A 20,199-nucleotide genomic window follows, 5' to 3' on the forward strand; every position below is an offset into this window, starting at 1 on the left:
TCCTTAAGCCATTTTGCCAAAACTTCGGGAGTATGCTTGGGGTCATTGTCCATTTGGAAGACCCATTTGTGACCAAGCTTTAATTAACTTCCTGACTGATGTCTTGAGATGTTGCTTCAATATACCCACATAATTTTCCTGCCTCATGATGCCATCTATTTTGTGAAGAGCACCAGTCCCTCCTGCAGCAAAGCACCCCCACAAAATGTTGCTGCCACCCCCGTGCTTCACGGTTGGAATGGTGTTCTTCAGCTTGTAAGCTTCCCCCTTTTTCCTCCAAACATAATGATAGTCATTAAGGCCAAACAGTTCTATTTTTGTTTCATCAGACCAGAGGACATTTCTCCAAAAAGTACATACAATCTTTGTCCCCATGTGCAGTTGCAAACCATCGTCTGGCTTCTTTTATGGTGGTTTTGGAGCAGTGGCTTCTTCCTTGCTGAGCAGCCTTTCAGGTTATGTCTATATAGGATTCGTTTTACTGTGGATATAGATACTTTTGTACCCGTTTCCTCCAGCATCTTCACAAGGTCCTTTGCTGTTGTTCTAGGATTGATTTGCACTTTTCGCACCAAAGTACGTTCATCTCTAGGAGACAGAATGCATCTCCTTCCTGAGCGTTATGATGGCTGCGTGGTCCCATGGTGTTTATACTTGCATACTATTGTTTGTACAGATGAACGTGGTACCTTCAGGTGTTTGGAAATTGCACCCAAGGATGAACCAGACTTGTAGAGGTCAACAATTATTTTTTCTGAGGTCTTGGCTGATTTCTTTTGATTTTCCCATGATGTCAAGCAAAGAGGCACAGAGTTTGAAGGGAGGTCTTGAAATACATCCACAGGTACACCTCCAATTGACTCAAATGATGTCAATTAGCCTATCAGAAGCTTCTGAAGACATGACATAATTTTCTGGAATTTTCCAAGCTGTTTGAAGGCACAGTCAACTAAGTGTATGTAAACTTCAGACCCACTGGAATTGTGATACAGTGAATTATAAGTGAAATAATCTGTCTGTAAACAATTGTTGGAAAAATGACTTGTGTTATGTGGAGCGTATGTTAACTTCCGACTTCATATATATATATATATATATATATATATATATATATATATATATATATATATGAAATATATATATATATATATATATGAAGTATATATATATAGTCAAATTATAGTCAAATTAATTAATTTCATTAAATTATGTAATATAAGAATGACCCGCCTTAGAAATCACCATTGTATTGAATATTCTAAAGTAGAACATGTAACGATCAGCGATTTGCCCCTTTATGGTCATTGGCTTGTTGCTGAACTCTTTTCCTTTTACTGCTGCGCTCAGCCGAGACGAGTCACGTGGAGCTGTATGTCATATGACTGTCTGCGCCTTATTATCCTTTTCCCTTCCTTTCCAAAACACAGACGAAGATGGCGGAGGAGCGACAGAACCTTTTGGACGATGAAGGGGATATCTCGTCTTCAGGTCCCAGAAATGAAAGCAGACCGGTTAGACCGATGTCCGCGCTCTGTGACCCGAGACGGCTGCCTCACCGCATTTTCGTCCTGCTTTTTATGTGCTTTCTGGGATTCGGTGAGCAGGGCGGTTCCAACAAAATTCTTTGGAGAGAGTTTAGGCTTCATTCAGCTAACTTGACTATCACACTAATTGCTTTTGGATATCAGAGTTTGATTATCTTTCACAATGATGTAGTCTTCCATGACTGTATCAATTAAATACGAGCTGGTTTAGAATGTACAGTATCAGCACTTTGTATCAATTCTGCCCACTGACAGCCTTACTTTGTTTCAGGAAGTTACTTCTGTTATGATAACCCAGCTGCTTTGCAGACTCAAGTCATACAGGTGAGGAAGGAGGACTGAAGTTTCCGTTTGTCACATCATGTCACTCTGTCGTCATTGTAGCCTAGCCTGCTGTATGCCAGAGCCTTCCTCCGATGCTTCAATATGGGAAATGACCATAGTTATTGTAGTTATTCTAACTCTATGGACACGTTCTAATTACATGAACGTCTGACTCTTCATGACACCACCATGATGTTGTAAACTTGCTGATAAGTGAAACAAAGGAAATGGCCCTTTAGAACTAACGTGCTCAAAGGTTTTCTAATACAGTAAACAACAGACTAATATCAGGTCAAACCAGTTAGTGTATGGTTGGTCCATGCACTCACAGTTCATATTAGTGTTTCTCTGCCTTTGTTTTGCTTTCTTAAAGAGACCTTTCTAGTAATTTGGGCTACCAATGCACTGACATTCTCTGTCCTCTCTGGTCTGCACCAGGACATGAAGCTGAACACGTCCATGTTCATGCAGCTCTATGCCTGGTACTCCTGGCCCAACGTGGTGCTCTGTTTCCTGGGGGGCTTCCTGCTCGACAGGGTCTTTGGCATCAGGTAGGACCACAGGTTACTAGTTAAACACTACTGTACTGACACCTGTTCCCTACATGGAATACTTGGTTATCGCCATCCAAGGATAACCGTCTTGTACTGGCGCAGACATGGTATTTAACCTCTTGCGTCCAGTGACTACCTGGTTACAGTCACATAACGCAAGCATAGTGCTGTGCTTCTCAGAGCAGAAACTGTATGTGTACAATACATACGTTGAGATTTACACCCTAGGAGCCTTTTTACGTCACATTTGTATAATATGATAACGGATGCTGGTTGTAGGTGTGTTTTTCCCCACACACTCCTCCATGGACAATACAGCCTGTGTACCTACTGTAGTCTGGGCAGGGTTTGTCTGCCAGTTAGTAGGAAATCCCTAGTCTCACCATGAACCTCTGACAACAGAAGATGCTGAGGGAATTGTGTGTGTGTGTGTGTGTGTGTGTGTGAGAGAAACTAGGGCTGTCATCTCCAGCAACACAAGGAGAGATAACGTTGTGACGAGCATGTTTATATTCACTTCAAATGATCCCCATGTAAACATAGTTTCTGTCACTGTGCTTGCCCTCTCCTGGTAGGCTAGGAACGATAATCTTCGCCCTGTTTGTCTGCGTTGGACAGGTAGGTGCACACCACATGATGGAGATGTGTTTGAGAGCTGCTCTTCTACAAAATATCTAGGAACAAATTAAATTGATATATTTCCGGTGGTAATGTACAGTGAAATCAGAAATTTATTCAGACTCCTTTTAATTTTTACATTTTACATTTATTCTAAAATGGATTCAATTGTTTTTTCCCTCCATTTAATCTACACACAATACCCCATTTACTTGTACTGTACTACATTCCTAGAGAAAATATGTACTTTTTACTTCCATACATTTTCACTGACACCCAAAAGTATTTGTTTACATTTTAAATGCTCAGGTAGGACAGCAATATGGTCCAATTCATGCACCTATCAGTATAACGCATTCTCATCTCTACTGTCTCTGATCTGGCGGACTCACTAAACACAAATACTGTGTTTGTAAATTATGTGAGAGTTGGAGTGTGCCCCTGGCTGTCCGTAAATAAAAACAAGAAAATCATTCTGTCTGGTTTGCGTAATATAAGGAATTTGATGTAGAGCATTTACTTAGACTTTTACTCCAGTATGACAATTGACTGCTTTATCCCCCACTGTACTTAAGTACGTTTCAAACCAGATACTTTTAGTCTTTTTTAGTCAAGTAGGATTTTACTGGGTGACTTTTACTGAGCCATTTTCTATTTAGGTATGTTTACTTTTATTAAATTATGACTGACCATTGAGTACTTTTTCCACCACTGTGTATTTCCACAGGTTATAGTTGCTGTTGGGGCACTTCTAGATCTATTCTGGTTAATGGAGATTGGACGCTTTGTGTTTGGGTAAGATGCATTTTAGACTATTTTGTCCCTGAGCTAGTCCTTGCTACAGCTCCAAGCCCCTTCTCTCCCCCTAACCAAGTGCTCTCTCTCTGGGTAGGATCGGAGGCGAGTCTCTGGCTGTGGCCCAGAACACCTATGCAGTGAACTGGTTCAAAGGGAAGGAACTCAACTTGGTGTTTGGTCTTCAGCTCAGCATGGCCAGGCTGGTAAGAACACGCTAGAAGCGAAGTATAACGGCGTATATAGATAGATAGATAGATAGATAGATAGATACAGAAGCACATACTTAAGATGTTGTTTATGTGGCTGATCAGGGAGGGTTGTCTCCTGTCCCTCAGGGTAGCACTGTCAACATGAACATCATGGGCTGGGTGTACAACCGTGTCGCTGACCTGGTAGGCTCGACAGGACACACCACTCTGGGAGTCTCGCTCATGATCGGTGAGTTAAAAGTGTGTGTATGTGTTTAGTGGTGGGTCAGCTGTTTGTTCACCCGCACCGACCAGCAATTGATAGTAGGGCGATTGTGGATGGGTTACAATGTGAAAATTTGAGCCCCACACCTGACCATAACCCGCAAATATCGAAAATCTATATATATATTTTACTCTTGCACAATTTATTTAACCATTACGTTTGTCTTGAGCATTTAAAAAGGATTGCACCTATTGAACAGAAGCCTATTGTTTTACTGAAACAAAACAAAATGGGAAACAATGAATGGATCTCTTGTAGGCCGACTGCACAGCTTTTAAAAAAAAATTATTTTTATTTTTTAAACATTTATTGAACAATTAGGCCGTTTTTTTTCTTGAGCAATTGAAAATTCTTAGGCCTATCATTTTACTGAAATGAAACAATAAATGGACATCTTGTAGGTCGACCGCCTGTGTGGGCTAATATCCTATACTGGTAAATGAATTAATTAAAAAAATGGAATGGGGAGAAAATAAATGATAACTTGGCTACAACACAGCGAAGTTTAGAAAAGGGAAGTGCCCACTGACCAGTTATGAGGCTTGAATTGCCTACTTTGTCTTGCTTTTTTTGCAGCCCTGTTAAGAAACAGAATAGCGTCCGCTGTGCCAGGTTTCAGTCGGTTGCGCCTGGATTCAGTAACGTGCTGAAGGCGCGTTCACTCTGTGCTTGATGCTGGAATGCAGAGAATTGTCTTTGCGAGAGCCTGGATTTGAGGGAACGTATGCTCCTGCATCTCCCAGAAAGCAAGGAAACTTTCCTCCACACAATCCTCCAGGGAAAAGTGAGTGCTTCTGTACCTCTGGATTTCGTCGATCTCTCGTCCTCCCAGTCCGTGAAGTTAAATCTTGGTCTCTTTACAGAGTAGTTGCTTGCATTTCCAACTGTAAAGTGAATATTTAATAAGACTAGGCCTAGTAATACTAATTATTCTAATAATAATAAGTTACCTTTGCTGAGATCCTCTGTCCGTGGTGCTGAAACTTGACTGGGGAGTGGAGTGGCTGGCTCTGTCAGTCTCCTGGCTGGCTCTGTCAGTCTCCTGGCTGGCTCTGTCAGTCTCCTGGCTTGGTCAGACACAGCGACTCGTTCTTTGATGGGGAGCATCTTCAGTGTTTTTTGAATTTTGGGCACAGGAGCGTGGCGAGTTTGAGTGAGCAGCATCTTCTCGGCGAGGAGCTCTGATGCCTGTGTGTGGATGTGTACCATGTAGAGTGGATCGCCATGTGTTGGCTCACAGCGTTGTTTTAGTTTGTAAAAGCAGAGCATCACCAACTAGAGAGTGTGGTACTTCTCTCCTTCTAGCTCTACAGATGCTGCCTTGAAGACTGACAGAAAGGCGGTGAGGGCTCAGCTCATCCTGGTAAATGCCCTTCATTCCATCCAGTTGGTCTCTGTCCTCGAGCATTTGCCGTATTTCTGTGTCCTGCTTGCTGACCGACTCCAGCATGTCAGCCTGGCTGTTCCAGTGAGTCTCACGTTTTTGGATTACTGCACGGGGTAAATTGGCGATAGTGCCGGTCTTCTTTTTAGGTAGGTCACAAGGCTCTTGCCTGCTTCCATCATCTCAGTGACTTCACAAACACAATCTGATGCCTCCCTTTTCTTGGAATTGATGTTTCAGGAGCTGTGCAAGAGATCCAGTGGTAGTCGCGCAGCGCTGCGTTTTTGTTTGCTCCCTGGTCACTCACAGACACGCTTTTGCAGAGACAGTCACCTGGAATTCCAAAGTCATTGAGTTCCTTGCTGATTTGCTCGTGGATGTTCTCTGCTGTCTTCCTCAGGTAGGCGTCAAACTCCACGGAGGCGTTGACGTGACTTTTCAGTTGCCAATCGTTTGTCAAAAAATAAGCAGGGTGACTGCCCTTTTTGTTGAAATCATCCGTCCACATGTCTGTGGTGATGGCAGCTCCCCCGGCGTCTAAAGCCTTCTTGATTGACTCAGACCGTGTAGCCTTCTCTGTTGTGGCCTCTTTGGCTCTTTCACACACTGTCTGTCTGCGCGGGATGACAGTTGGCCTTGATCGCTTCATTACGGACTCCAATGTTAAGTCCCTGCGCCATAGAGGTGAAGCCCTTTCCCGAAACAATGTCAAAGTCCACACAATTATCATCAACCTTGGATTTCACCTGCAGTAGTATCTTTTTGCTGTCAGCGTACATGTGAGATGGGCTTGGGGCTGGAGACCTGACTTGCTGGTACGTGGCTTGGCCATATTTGAAGTCCCTGTCATGTGGCTGTTGAATTTCTATAGCGCCTCACAATCATCATACACATCATAGTGCTATCATTCTCTTTTATCACTTCACCAAATCTTTCCCAAACACGACTTTTCTGGCCTCCATTCTGCAGCTTATTGATTTAAACTCCGACACCGTCCTTTTTTCCTCAGTGGATTGATGTTACATTTTTCTGCCCCAGTTCCCAAAAGCATTTGGTGATTGGTGCATGTATTTGGCGAGCATACAGTTAGGCCCTATATCTTATGCACTAATGCCAGATAAAAAAAACTCAATATAGCCTATAGATGGACACCAGAATTATACATTTCTGGATTTTTTAAAAACATTGTTTCTCTTCATTCCACCCGCCCTTCATCAACACAATATTGAATGAAGCTAAACCCACCCGCCCTGCTGATATAACCACAGGGACTGCGGGTTATGAGTCAACCCGTGCATCACGTGCGCGTGTGTGTGTGTGTGCTTAGTATTTTATTAGTATCCACATATAACATAATACAGAACCACCCATTGTTTGTGTGTGTGTGTGAGAGTTGCATGTCCACATGTGATCAGGAGGAGAGTGAGCTAAATTCTCAGGCCTGCTGTCTACATTGAGCCTCAGGTTACATATCTCCCTCCAGCCCTGCTTGCAACACCATACCACTTCTATTACAAATGCTCTCTAATCTCAGCACAGAGAGGGATGTCTGATGAATCACGTGATGGATGAGGTTTCGTGATGATCCGCCTCACTTCTCTTTTCACTTCCTCTTTCATGGTGGGTGTCCTCACTCGCTCCACAGGAATAAGAGGAGCCCAGCAGTCTGTGTTCTCTCCAGCAGGACTTAACCGTACAGTCCTGTAACATTAGAATGGAATAATGGAGCCCCAGTAGATATGTGCTGATGCTTTACTGAAGCTACAGAGGAATATTAAGCCTTGGAGATGGGTCAATATGTCCATACCCTACTGTTAATTCAAACAAAAGCCTACTGGATTTTGCCACATACTTACTGAAATTTCACCTGGTTAATAGAGAATATTTTTTGGACTACAAACCCCTCTGCTGTAGAGGGTGGGATGTGATGTGTGTGTGATGTAGAGATCTTCGACCACCCCCAAGAAATCGAAAGCATTCCGGCAATCGCTCTCGACACAATCTAAAGTAAAACTTTTTGAGCTACTTTTTAATCTAATTACTCTGTTGGTCCTAAAGGAAGCAGTCATGTTTATTTAGACTGAACTAGACAGGGCTTTAAAGATCTTTGCCAGGCTCTTCTCCTGAGGACTTACCCTATTGTGCTGCTGTAGGTTCATGAGCCACACCTACCTGTTCATAGCTGATGTAATGATTTTCCTGTCTCTCTCCTTTATCCCCCCTCACCCTTTCTCTCTCTTGCTCGTGCTCTCTCCATCTCTCTCCTTCTCCAGCTGGGGCGACATGTATATTCTCTCTGGTCTGTGCTCTGGTGTTGGGCTACCTGGACAAGAGGGCCGAGAGGATCCTCAACAAGGAACAGGGAGCGACCGGTGAGCTAACACAGCAGTCAGTGACTGCCTCCGATGTGTGTCCCAATCAGCGCTGAACTACACAGGATAATGGCATTGACTGGGATGATGGTCATTATCTATGTGCTATGGTTATCATGTCCACTGTATTCTGACAATGTTGGTGTGAGGTGGTAGAGGGTAGGTTCCTTCTGTTACCTGTCACCATTAGTCTATCTCATTTTGCCTTGATGAATTTAGTTGATTTAAGGAGCTCTATCCACCTGGGAAACCTCAAACTCCCCATTGTGTTGCATGTAATCTTGTCAGAATTGATTATTGGGAAGTTAGCCTGTGTTTCCACCGTGCTCAGCATTTCCCTGGGCTGGCTTTAGTGTGACAGGGGCGGAGGTCAGGGGTCATAGTACTACTTCCTGTGGGTTATTGACTGGCTGTCGCACTCCTTTCCCAAAGGGATGCTTTAGCCAAGACTGGTTCTGTGTGTTGAACGTGTGTGTGTGTGTGTGTGTGTAGGGGAAGTGATCAAGCTGACGGATGTGAAGGACTTCCCCTTCCCACTGTGGCTCATCTTCATCATCTGTGTGGGCTACTACGTGGCCATCTTCCCCTTCATTGGACTGGGACAGTGAGTAGCACACAAACCATCAGTTATCATGTCTTATCAGTCAAAACCATCACCAATATTGCCAGCTTTTATCACAAGTAGGAATTTGGGCTGCAAGGTGATTGTAGATCAGGGATTATGTGCTGCCACTTGTTCATGCCTGTCCCCTCGAACGCAATGTCTATTCTCCATCATGTACAATACCTTGAGGGAATATAATATAATGAACTCCTTTAGAATAATGTTTTTCTCCCAAGCTGATTTAAAGAATGAACAGTTAGAGACCATGTAATCTAACCCCCTGAGTGGGTAGGAAAGGGAGTACTAAGGAGAGATGGGGGGGGGGGGGGGAGAGGGAGACTGTGAGAGATGGGTGGGGGGAGAGGGAGACTGTGAGAGATGGGTGGGGGAGCAGGGCGAGAGATGGGTGGGGGGACGGGGAGAGAGGGCGAGAGATGGGTGGGGGGGGCGGGGGAGAGAGGGCGAGAGATGGGTGGGGGAGAGACGGCGAGAGATGGGTGGGGGGGAGAGACGGCGAGAGATGGGGGGCAGGGGGAGAGATGGGGGGGGGGGAGACGGCAATAGATGGGGGGGCAGGGGGAGAGACGGCGAGAGATGGGGGGGAGAGACGGCGAGAGATGGGGGGGAGAGACGGCGAGAGATGGGGGGGAGACACGGCGAGAGATGGGGGGGGGGGCAGGGGGAGAGACACGGCGAGAGATGGGGGGGGCAGGGGGAGAGACGGCGAGAGATGGGGGGGCAGGGGGAGAGACGGCGAGAGATGGGGGGGCAGGGGGAGAGACGGCGAAAGATGGGGGGGCAGGGGGAGAGACGGCGAGAGACGGGGGGGGGGGGGGGGCGAGACGGCGAGAGACGGGGGGCAGGGGGAGAGACACGGCGAGAGATGGGGGGGGGGAGAGACGGCGAGAGATGGGGGGGGGGAGAGACGGCGAGAGATGGGGGGGCAGGGGGAGAGACACGGCGAGAGATGGGGGGGGCAGGGGGAGAGACGGCGAGAGATGGGGGGGGCAGGGGGAGAGACGGCGAGAGATGGGGGGGGCAGGGGGAGAGACGGCGAGAGATGGGGGGGGCAGGGGGAGAGACGGCGAGAGATGGGGGGGCAGGGGGAGAGACGGCGAGAGATGGGGGGGCAGGGGGAGAGACGGCGAGAGAGGGGGGGGCAGGGGGAGAGACGGCGAGAGACGGGGGGGGGGGGGGGCGAGACGGCGAGAGACGGGGGGCAGGGGGAGAGACACGGCGAGAGATGGGGGGGGGGGAGAGACGGCGAGAGATGGGGGGGGGGGAGAGACGGCGAGAGATGGGGGGGCAGGGGGAGAGACGGCGAGAGATGGGGGGGCAGGGGGAGAGACGGCGAGAGATGGGGGGGCAGGGGGAGAGACGGCGAGAGATGGGGGGGCAGGGGGAGAGACGGCGAAAGATGGGGGGGCAGGGGGAGAGACGGCGAGAGATGGGGGGGGCAGGGGGAGAGACGGCGAGAGATGGGGGGGGGGGGGGCAGGGGGAGAGACGGCGAGAGACGGGGGGGGCGGCAGGGGGAGAGACGGCGAGGGGCGGCAGGGGGAGAGACGGCGAGAGGCGGCAGGGGGGGAGACGGCGAGAGACGGGGGGGCGGGGGGAGAGACGGCGAGAGATGGGTGGGGGGGGGAGACGGCGAGAGACGGGGGGGCGGGGGGAGAGACGGCGAGAGACGGGGGGGCGGGGGGAGAGACGGCGAGAGATGGGTGGGACAGGGGGACGGGGAGAGTGGCGATGCCTGTTGAGCAAATACATGTTATAGAATCTAGATTTTTTTTGATACAATACTTACCTGGTTGCTGGAGCCTGTTCAGTACCATGTTCTGCGGTTCACCAATGTGGGGACCAGGTGCAACTCTACTTGGTAGCTGGCTGGAAGGGATGGGGGGTGTTCGGTGTCTGTGTGTGCTTGTGTGCTAAAACAGTCTGAGGGACTGTCCGTTGCTCCCTAAGGCCCTGTATAGAAGCGTAAAGAGCACATTGGTCTGTGTTGAGTTGTAATGAATGCCTATAGTACAAGAACAGGGATGTGCTTAATGTGGTGGTGGGATATGTTGCAGTGATAGTATGGACATACTCTGGTCTGGTGTGACTGACTGTCCTTTTCACCTCTGTCGGTCTTCCCCTTGCAGGGTTTTCTTCATTGAAAAGTTCAACTTCTCACCTCAAGAAGCAAGAGCAATTAACAGGTAACACACAACTCTTAACCCCAGTCTGAGATGCCGGAGTAACTAATAAAACGAGTGATTCAATTTGGACAGAGTGAGGATGTGCCACTCAACTTTTTGTGAGGAGTTCTTCAAATGAGGTTTGTTTTAGCTCTCTTCTCACCTCAGACTATGAACTGTCACAACACATTGTAACTGTGTCTCTGCCACCCTTGTAAACACAATCACTATCTCTCCCTCCATGTCCCCTCTCTCCACCCTCTCCTTCTCTCCCTCTGTGTCCCCTCTCCTCCTCTCCCTCTGTGTCCCCTCTCTCCACCCTCTCCCCCTCCGTGTCCCCTCTCTCCACCCTCTCCCCCTCCGTGTCCCCTCTCTCCACCCTCTCCCCCTCCGTGTCCCCTCTCTCCACCCTCTCCCCCTCTGTGTCCCCTCTCCCTCCGTGTCCCCTCTCTCCACCCTCTCCCCCTCCGTGTCCCCTCTCCCTCCATGTCCCCTCTCTCCACCCTCTCCCCCTCCGTGTCCCCTCTCTCCACCCTCTCCCCCTCTGTGTCCCCTCTCCCTCCGTGTCCCCTCTCTCCACCCTCTCCCCCTCTGTGTCCCCTCTCCCTCCATGTCCCCTCTCTCCACCCTCTCCCCCTCTGTGTCCCCTCTCCCTCCATGTCCCCTCTCTCCACCCTCTCCCCCTCCGTGTCCCCTCTCTCCACCCTCTGTGTCCCCTCTCCCTCCATGTCCCCTCTCTCCACCCTCTCCCCCTCTGTGTCCCCTCTCCCTCCGTGTCCCCTCTCTCCACCCTCTGTGTCCCCTCTCCCTCCATGTCCCCTCTCTCCACCCTCTCCCTTTCCCAGTATTGTGTACATCATCTCAGCCCCAGCCTCTCCTGTGTTGGGCTTCATGGTGGACAGGATAGGGAAGAACGTGATCTGGGTGCTGTGTGCCGTCGTCACGACGCTCATAGCCCACATGATGCTCGCTTTCACCTTCTGGAACCCCTGGATCGCCATGGTGATGACCATTCTCCATTTTATTACCGATAGAATGGTGCAGAGTGGTTCACAGCAGAATATGACCTTGGAGACATTTAGTAGGACATTCACTAGAAACCTAGTGTATGCAGTGACGAGCGGTGGGCCAGATTTGGACACGCAACCTTGGATCACTGGGTCCTTGAACACTTGCTTTTGTTTAGTCCTGCAAGACAATTACATCCTGCTTCCAGAGGATTGGCTTATGCAGTCAGAGTTTAGATTGTGTTTATATATAGTAATGTAGTTGTTTTGTGACTGGGTAACCAGGTATAGTGAATGGTGTTGGTAACAGTGTTGATAATGGTACTGTGTATCTGTGTCCTCCAGTCCCTGTTGGGTTTGTCCTACTCCCTGCTGGCCTGTGCCCTGTGGCCCATGGTGGCCTTCGTAGTGCCAGAGCATCAGCTGGGGACCGCCTATGGCTTGTAAGTACACCTGCTCCTACCCACCCTTTCTGTGGAGCCAGAAAGGTGCTTCATACCTACAGGCGTTTGCGTTCTATCCATTATTTGTGACTGTGATGATGCTGTTGTAGTTATTGCTGATGATGACGGTGGTGATGCTGCTGTTGTTGATGATGACGCATGGCCTTCCTACCTCCCAGCATGCAGTCCATCCAGAACCTGGGCCTGGCTCTGATCTCCATGGCAGCAGGATCTATTCTGGACAACAAGGGATACCTCTTCCTGGAGGTCTTCTTCACTGCCTGTGTCTGCTGTGAGTAACACTTCTGTGTGTGCGTGTGTGTTGAGTCAACCAATAAATGTGTGTGTGTCTCTCTCTCTCTCTCTCAGTGGCGCTGATCGCGGTAGTGATGCTGTACTTTGTTGATTATCTACGAGGTAAGGGAGCTGGGAGCTTGGCCTTCTAACACCATTAAAGCACTCATAGTGGAGCGGGCCTTATGATATCATCACTAACCTTGCTCTTTGATATCCCTCTCCTGTTCTCTCTCCCACCCTTTCTCTTTCTGACCTTCTCCCTCTTCCTCTCCCTGCCACTCTCTCTCCATTACTCCCTCTCTCTTTCTCTTCAGGAGGAGATCTGAACCTCTCAGCCTCTGCCAGGGCCAAACTCCTGAAGGACTCCAATTCAGAGTGAGTATCCATGACCTTTCACCTTTCTCCTCCTCTCACACTCAATACAGACGAGCCACTGAACATTAGGTTCTCAACCCACTCATGAGGAAGGCAAGGACCTATTTTCAATGTATTATTAAACATCCAACTGGTGCTGGACTAAAAAGAAAAGCCTGCAACTGTGATATTCTTCACTAGGGTTCCCAACCTCTCACCTTATCGGAATGCTCAGAGATAGTTGGAGGAGAAGCTCTACAATATATGATCCCAAGTGGGTTTAATGAAAACTTTTGAGAAAAGCATTTCAGTGGTTTGTTGGTAACATTCTGAATTAACATGTTCAAGTGTAGTAGATAATTTGACCGCTCTGGATTAAGTAAAATAGATTTAGACTTTGAGCACCAAATAAACTCTTGATATAGACAATCTGCATAATGTTTTCATGTATGGTTTTCTTGCTCCTTAACCAATTCTGTCTCTCCTAACTCGGCATACACTGTTCCTGAGTGTGGTCCGTGTGTTGTCTAATCTGCTTTGTTTGTGTGTGTGTGTGTGGTGTCACTGCTCGGCCCAATTCCTCTCCAACATATTGTCTCTTTCCCTCTGCCCTTGTTGACTTGCCCATGCAGATGTGAAAAACAGTATGAAGCTGTTTCACTTAACAAGGGCAGTAGAGAAGGACTGGATTTATGGTTCTAGTTAGTCTGGGATACTCAGCACACAGACCAATGCATTAGCCCTGTCTTGTGCTGTTTTCCAGGTGAGCAGTCACGTAGTCCTGGGCCTCTGTACCAGCTGGCAGCACGGACCTGACCACAGCTGTCAATCACCTGCTAGGGGGCCTGTCTGCACTACTCACTCCTCCCACCTGCACACTGACCCAGCCCTGCATTGTAACTGACCCCTCCTAACAACATACTGACCCATCGCAGCTCAGATGCTGACCCCTCTGCTCTGACATCACACACCAAGGCCGCCTCCTCGTCTCACTGACTGCTCCCTCCAGTGTCTGTCAGGGCTAATGACTGACTGGTGTTTGTGCATGTTTTGGAACCTCAAGCCTCAGCACCAATCATACTTTAATGTCAGTAGAGTGGGGCACCAGAAAGCACTTTAAACAGACTTAAGTGTTTTTTAAAAAGGTTTATAAATGTCTAGAACAAGACTCCAGGCTGAGTGACTTTTACTTCAGAGATGTAAAGTTATTCACCGATAATCCAAGTGAAGATATGCCTTTTTGCTTAGTAAAATCACCCACACTGTAAGAGGTGAAATGGTTAGATTTCATCTTTTAAGCATCTCTCTCTACAACCAGGATGTTAGAAAGTACTTAGATTGTCTATCAATGTTATGTATGTTTTTAAAAAGGAATATTGCTCATAAAAGTATTTTAGATTTTTACTTCCAAGTTTTTGATTATCAAAAGAAACAGTCGGTGTGATAACTTCTATATTCCCATAAATGAATAATCTGTATCATCATGAAGAAAATATCAAATTGGTTGGGAACACACAACCAACCAATCTCCTTTCCCGGCTTTTGTATAGCTTGAGGTCATTCTGAACAGTAATCCTAGACGCATGATCTAGTTTGACAGATTTATGCTGGAGGATTTCAGAATCAGCATTGTGTTCAATTCTTTATAGTGCTGTTCCTTCATTAATTCCTTTCTTGGCTGGTCATAGAGGCTCGTAAAACTTTACACTGTCACACCGTCAAGGCTAAGGCAAACCTTGTCAAAGTGATAAAGGAATTTTAAAGGGAAACATTTTATATTTCAATTCAGCCAATGTACAAAAAAAAACAACTCAAATGTAGAAATTTTACATTGACATTTGTGAAAATGACCTGGCTTATGTGCAAGAAGGAGGACTTTAAACAATACCATAACATTGGCAATTGGGTGGAAACCCTCTTTGCTGTACAACTGAATGAATGGAAAAATACTTTGTTTTGTTGATGTTTATTGATCAATCTCAGGAAATTGCCAAGAGATACTTTCATATGTTGAAAACCACTAAATCAAATGATCATTCTAATGACAAAATCACTTTTGATAGTTTTTCTATTGTAATGACGGATCGCTTCAGTATTTAATCCTGAGTCAGTTTTCTGCAGGACAACCTGAGCTTGAACCAAGTGGCTTGTCGTAGCATAGTATTAGGTCAAATATTGTGGTAGAGGAAGCCTATCCATATACCATTGAAGTTGTGATGGCTGTTTGTTAGCTGCAGAATAGTCTCTGTGTAAATTTCACTAAGAGCGCTGTCTGTTTCGTGTTGATCTAACAAACTTCTAACAGCTCTAAATAACGTGTTCTGTGGGTACTACTGCCTAGAGCAGGGCTCTAACCCTGTTCCTGGAGAACTACCCTCCTGTAGATTTTCACTCCAACCCCAGTTGTAACTAACCTGGTTCAGCTTATCAACCAGCTAATTATTACAATCCGGTGTGCTATATTAGGGTTGTAGTGAACCTACAAGACAGTAGTGCTTCAGGAACAGGGTTGGAGCCCCCTGGCCTCGAGGTACCATGTGTAGTCATACATTCATAATATACTTGTCGTAATTTTAAATCGCCACAGTTAAAATATTACACATTTAATGACAATTTGGTAAAAGATAAATAAAACAAGCGGATGTTCTTGTTACATGGCTGATGTTCACTGTGGTTGTTAAATAACATCAGGCCATTGTGTCCTTGCCAGATCTGATTGTCATTCTGTCTGATCAAATTGACTTTTATATACAACAGTACTGTCTCAGGATGGCAAATAAAGGTTTGTAAAAACAGACCCGTTTTATTTATTTTCACCATGATGATTACTCTACTCCCCCTGCTGTCCATGCACAGTTGAGAGGCATCAGAGGGTCGGTCAGCAGACTGAGGAGAAGCTGGCCAAACTCAGGCCCATGTCTGCTTTTAGCCTGCGCAACTGCTACCCCCCCCACACACACACACACTTTACACACATGGATGCTAAATTCCCTTCTCTTCTCCTTCCTCCAGATCCCAGATCAGTACTGTACCCAACTGTCCTCACTGGCACACAGAAGTGTCCTGAAGTGATGTGGCCTACTCTGCACTTAACCCCCCCCCCCCCCAACCCCTGCAGCTATGGACAGACTGGGTTTAGATGTCGAGGGGGTTATGTTGGTCTGCTAATACAGGACTGTTTTTGTGAGAAAAAATATTTCCCTTCCCAACATGTAAAGTGTTGGTCCCATGTTCCATGAGCTGATAATTGAATGTTAATTCCTCTACCATAAGTCGCCTACAACATCGTTTTAGAGAATTTGGCAGTATATCCAACCGGCCTCACAACCGCAGACCACATGTAACCACGCCAGCCCAGGACCTCCAAATCCGGATTCTTCACCTGCGGGATCGTCTGAGACTACCCACCCTGACAGCTGATGAAACTGAGGGGTATTTCTTTCTGTAATAAAGCCCTTTTGTGTGGAAAAAAACAATTCTGATTGGCGGCGCCCCTGCCCAGTCATGTGAAATGCATAGATTAGGGCTTAATAGATTTAAATTGACTGATTTCTTCATATGAACTGTAACTCAGTAAAATCGTTGAAATTGTTGCATTTATATATATATATATATACACTGCTCAAAAAAATATGGCGAACACTTAAACAACACAATGTAACTCCAAGTCAATCACAGGTGGAAATTATAGGCAATTAGCAAGACACCCCCAATAAAGGAGTGGTTCTGCAGGTGGGGACCACAGACCACTTCTCAGTTCCTATGCTTCTTGGCTGATGTTTTGGTCACTTTTGAATGCTGGCGGTGCTTTCACTCTAGTGGTAGCATGAGACGGAGTCTACAACCCACACAAGTGGCTCAGGTAGTGCAGCTCATCCAGGATGGCACATCAATGCGAGCTGTGGCAAGAAGGTTTGCTGTGTCTGTCAGCATAGTGTCCAGAGCATGGAGGCTCTACCAGGAGACAGGCCAGTACATCAGGAGACGTGGAGGAGGGCAACAACCCAGCAGCAGGACCGCTACCTCCGCCTTTGTGCAAGGAGGAGCAGGAGAAGCACTGCCAGAGCCCTGCAAAATGACCTCCAGCAGGCCACAAATGTGCATGTGTCTGCTCAAACGGTCAGAAACAGACTCCATGAGGGTGGTATGAGGGCCCGACGTCCACAGGTGGGGGTTGTGCTTACAGCCCAACACCGTGCAGGACGTTTGGCATTTGCCATAGAACACCAAGATTGGCAAATTCGCCACTGGCGTCCTGCGCTCTTCACAGATGAAAGCAGGTTCACACTGAGCACGTGACAGACGTGACAGAGTCTGGAGACGCCGTGGAGAACGTTCTGCTGCCTGCAACATCCTCCAGCATGACCGGTTTGGCGGTGGGTCAGTCATGGTGTGGAGTGGCATTTCTTTGGGGGGCCGCACAGCCCTCCATGTGCTCGCCAGAGGTAGCCTGACTGCCATTAGCTACCGAGATGAGATCCTCAGGCCCCTTGTGAGACCATATGCTGGTGCGGTTGGCCCTGGGTTCCTCCTAATGCAAGACAATGCTAGACCTCATGTGGCTGGAGTGTGTCAGCAGTTCCTGCAAGAGGAAGGCATTGATGCTATGGACTGGCCCGCCCGTTCCCCAGACCTGAATCCAATTGAGCACATCTGGGACATCATGTCTCGCTCCATCCATCAACGCCACGTTGCACCACAGACTGTCCAGGAGTTGGCGGATGCTTTAGTCCAGGTCTGGGAGGAGATCCCTCAGGAGACCATCCACCACCTCATCAGGAGCATGCCCAGGCGTTGTAGCGAGGTCATACAGGCACGTGGAGGTCACACACACTACTGAGCATCATTTTGAGTTGTTTTAAGGACATTACATCAAAGTTGGATCAGCCTGTAGTGTGGTTATCCACTTTAATTTTGAGTGTGACTCCAAATCCAGACCTCCATGGGTTGATAAATTGAATCTCCATTGATTATTTTTGTGTGATTTTGTTGTCAGCACATTCAACTATGTAAAGAAAAAAGTATTTAATAAGATGATTTCTTTCATTCAGATCTAGGATGTGTTGTTTAAGTGTTCCATTTATTTTTTTGAGCAGTATATATATATATATATATATATATACATACATACACATATATATATACAGTCAAAAGTTTGGACACACCTCATTCAAGGGTTTTTCTTTATTTTTACTATGTTGTAGAATAATAGTGAAGACATCAAAACTATGAAATAACATGGAATCATGTAGCAACCAAAAAAGTGTTAAACATAGTTTTGATGTCTTCACTATTATTCTACAATGTAGAAAAAAAATTAAATAAAGAAAAACCCTTGAATAATTAGGTGTCCAAACTTTTGACTAGTACTGTAAATATACACAGTGCCTTTGGAAAGTATTCAGACCCCTTGAGTTTTCCACATTTTGTTAGGTTACAGCCTTACAACATTTATTAAATCGTTTTTTCCCCTCGTCAATCGACACACAATACCGCATAATGACATATCAAAAACCTTTTATTTTTTTACCAATTTATTACAAATAAAAAATGAAATATCACGTTGTCTTAAATATTCAGACCCTTTACTCAGTACTTTGTTGAAGCACCTTTGGCAGCGATTACTACCTCAAGTCTTCTTGGATATGACGCCACAAGCTTGGCACACCGGTATTTGGGGAGTTTCTTCCATTATTCTCTGCAGATCTCTAAAGCTTTGTCAGGTTGGATGGGGAGTGTTGCTGCACAGCTGTTTTCAGTTCTCTCCAGAGATGTTCGATCAGGTTCAAGTTCGGGCTCTGGCTGGGCCACTCAAGGACATTCAGAGACTTGTCCCAAAGCCACTCCTGCATTGTCTTGGCTGTGTGCTTAGGGTAGTTCTGTTGGAAGGTGAACCTTCGCCCCAGTCAGATGTCCTGAGTGCTTTGGAGCAGGTTTTCATCAAGGTTCTCTCTGTACTTTTCTCCGTTCATCTTTGTCTCAAATCTTACTAGTCTCCCAGTCCCTGCTGCTGAAAAACATCCCCAAAGCATGATGCTGCCAACACCATGCTTCACCGTAGGGATGGTGCCAGGTTTCCTCCAGATGTGACGCTTGGCATTCAGGCCAAATAGTTCAATCTTGGTTTCATCAGACCAGAGAATCTTGTTTCTCATGGTCTGAGATTCTTTAGGTGCCTTTTGGCAATCTCCAAGCGGGCTGTCATGTGCCTTTTACTGAGGAGTGGCTTCCGTCTGGTCACTCTACCATAAAGTCCTGATTGGTGGAGTGCTGCAGAGACGGTTGTCCTTCTGGAAAGCTCTCCTATCTCCACAGAGGAACTCTAGAGCTCTGTCAGAGTGACCATCGGGTTCTTGGTCACCTCCCTGACCAAGACCCTTCTCCCCCGATTGCTCAGTTTGGCCGGGCAGCCAGCTCTAGGCAGAGTCTTGGTGGTTCCAAATTTCTTCCATTTAAGAATGATGGAGGCCACTGTGTTCTTGGGGATCTTCAATGCTGCAGAAATCTTTTGGTACCATTCCAAAGATCTGTGCCTTGACACAATACTGTCTCGGAGCTCAACGGACAATTCCTTCGACCTCATGGCTTGGTTTTTGCTCTGACATGCACTGTCAACTGTGGGACCTTATATAGACAGGTGTGTGCCTTTCCAAATCATATCCAATCAATTTAATTTACCACAGATGTACTCCAACCAAGTTGTATTAACATCTCAAGGATGATCAATGAAAACAGGATGCACCTGAGCTCAATTTCAAGTCACATAGCAAAGGGTCTTAATGCTATGTAAAGAAGGTATTTTAATAAATTAGCAAAAATTTCAAAACTTTATGGGGTATTGTGTGTAGATTGCTAAGGCTTTTTTTTCTTCATTTCATCCATTTTAGAATAACACGGAACCCAAACCGGCTACGCGCGTGCGCCATCGTGCGTTATCGTGCATACATTTATTTTGTCCCCATACACCAAACGCGATCACGACACACAGGTTAAAATATCAAAACAAACTCTGAACCAATGACATTGATTTGGGGACAGGTCGAAAAACATGAAGCATGTATGGTAATTTAGCTAGTTAGCTTGCACTTGCTAGCTAATTTGTCCTATTTAGCTAGCTTGCTGTTGCTAGCTAATTTGTCCTGGGATATAAACATTGAGTTGTTATTTCACCTGAAATGCACAAGGTCCTCTACTCTGACAATTAATCCACACATAAAACGGCCAACCGTTTCTAGTCATCTCTC

General features: G+C 46.6%; 1 protein-coding gene across 3 annotated transcripts; it reads left to right on the forward strand.

Annotated features, from left to right (window-relative positions):
- Window positions 1-1,371: 1,371 nt before the first annotated feature.
- mfsd1 (major facilitator superfamily domain containing 1) lies at window positions 1,372-16,063 on the forward strand. Of its 3 annotated transcripts, none has more exons than XM_029772911.1 (16): window positions 1,372-1,596; window positions 1,816-1,868; window positions 2,307-2,419; window positions 2,998-3,040; window positions 3,768-3,835; window positions 3,933-4,041; window positions 4,174-4,276; window positions 7,970-8,068; window positions 8,561-8,672; window positions 10,819-10,875; window positions 11,700-11,856; window positions 12,207-12,304; window positions 12,484-12,596; window positions 12,674-12,721; window positions 12,916-12,976; window positions 15,968-16,063. In XM_029772911.1, exons 1-16 carry the CDS (start codon window positions 1,434-1,436, stop codon window positions 16,020-16,022), a joined length of 1,452 nt encoding a protein of 483 aa, XP_029628771.1. In that variant the 5' UTR covers window positions 1,372-1,433; the 3' UTR covers window positions 16,023-16,063. The 3 variants fall into 3 exon arrangements, with proteins under 3 accessions (XP_029628771.1, XP_029628773.1, XP_029628772.1); XM_029772912.1 differs by lacking the exon at window positions 15,968-16,063 and adding an exon at window positions 13,719-15,752 and having other exon boundaries at window positions 1,376-1,596; XM_029772913.1 differs by lacking the exon at window positions 15,968-16,063 and having other exon boundaries at window positions 1,374-1,596; window positions 12,916-12,980.
- The last annotated feature ends 4,136 nt before the right edge of the window (window positions 16,064-20,199 follow it).

Source organism: Salmo trutta, chromosome 13 (genome assembly GCF_901001165.1).
Source record: "Salmo trutta chromosome 13, fSalTru1.1, whole genome shotgun sequence".
Classification (NCBI taxonomy): domain Eukaryota; kingdom Metazoa; phylum Chordata; class Actinopteri; order Salmoniformes; family Salmonidae; genus Salmo; species Salmo trutta.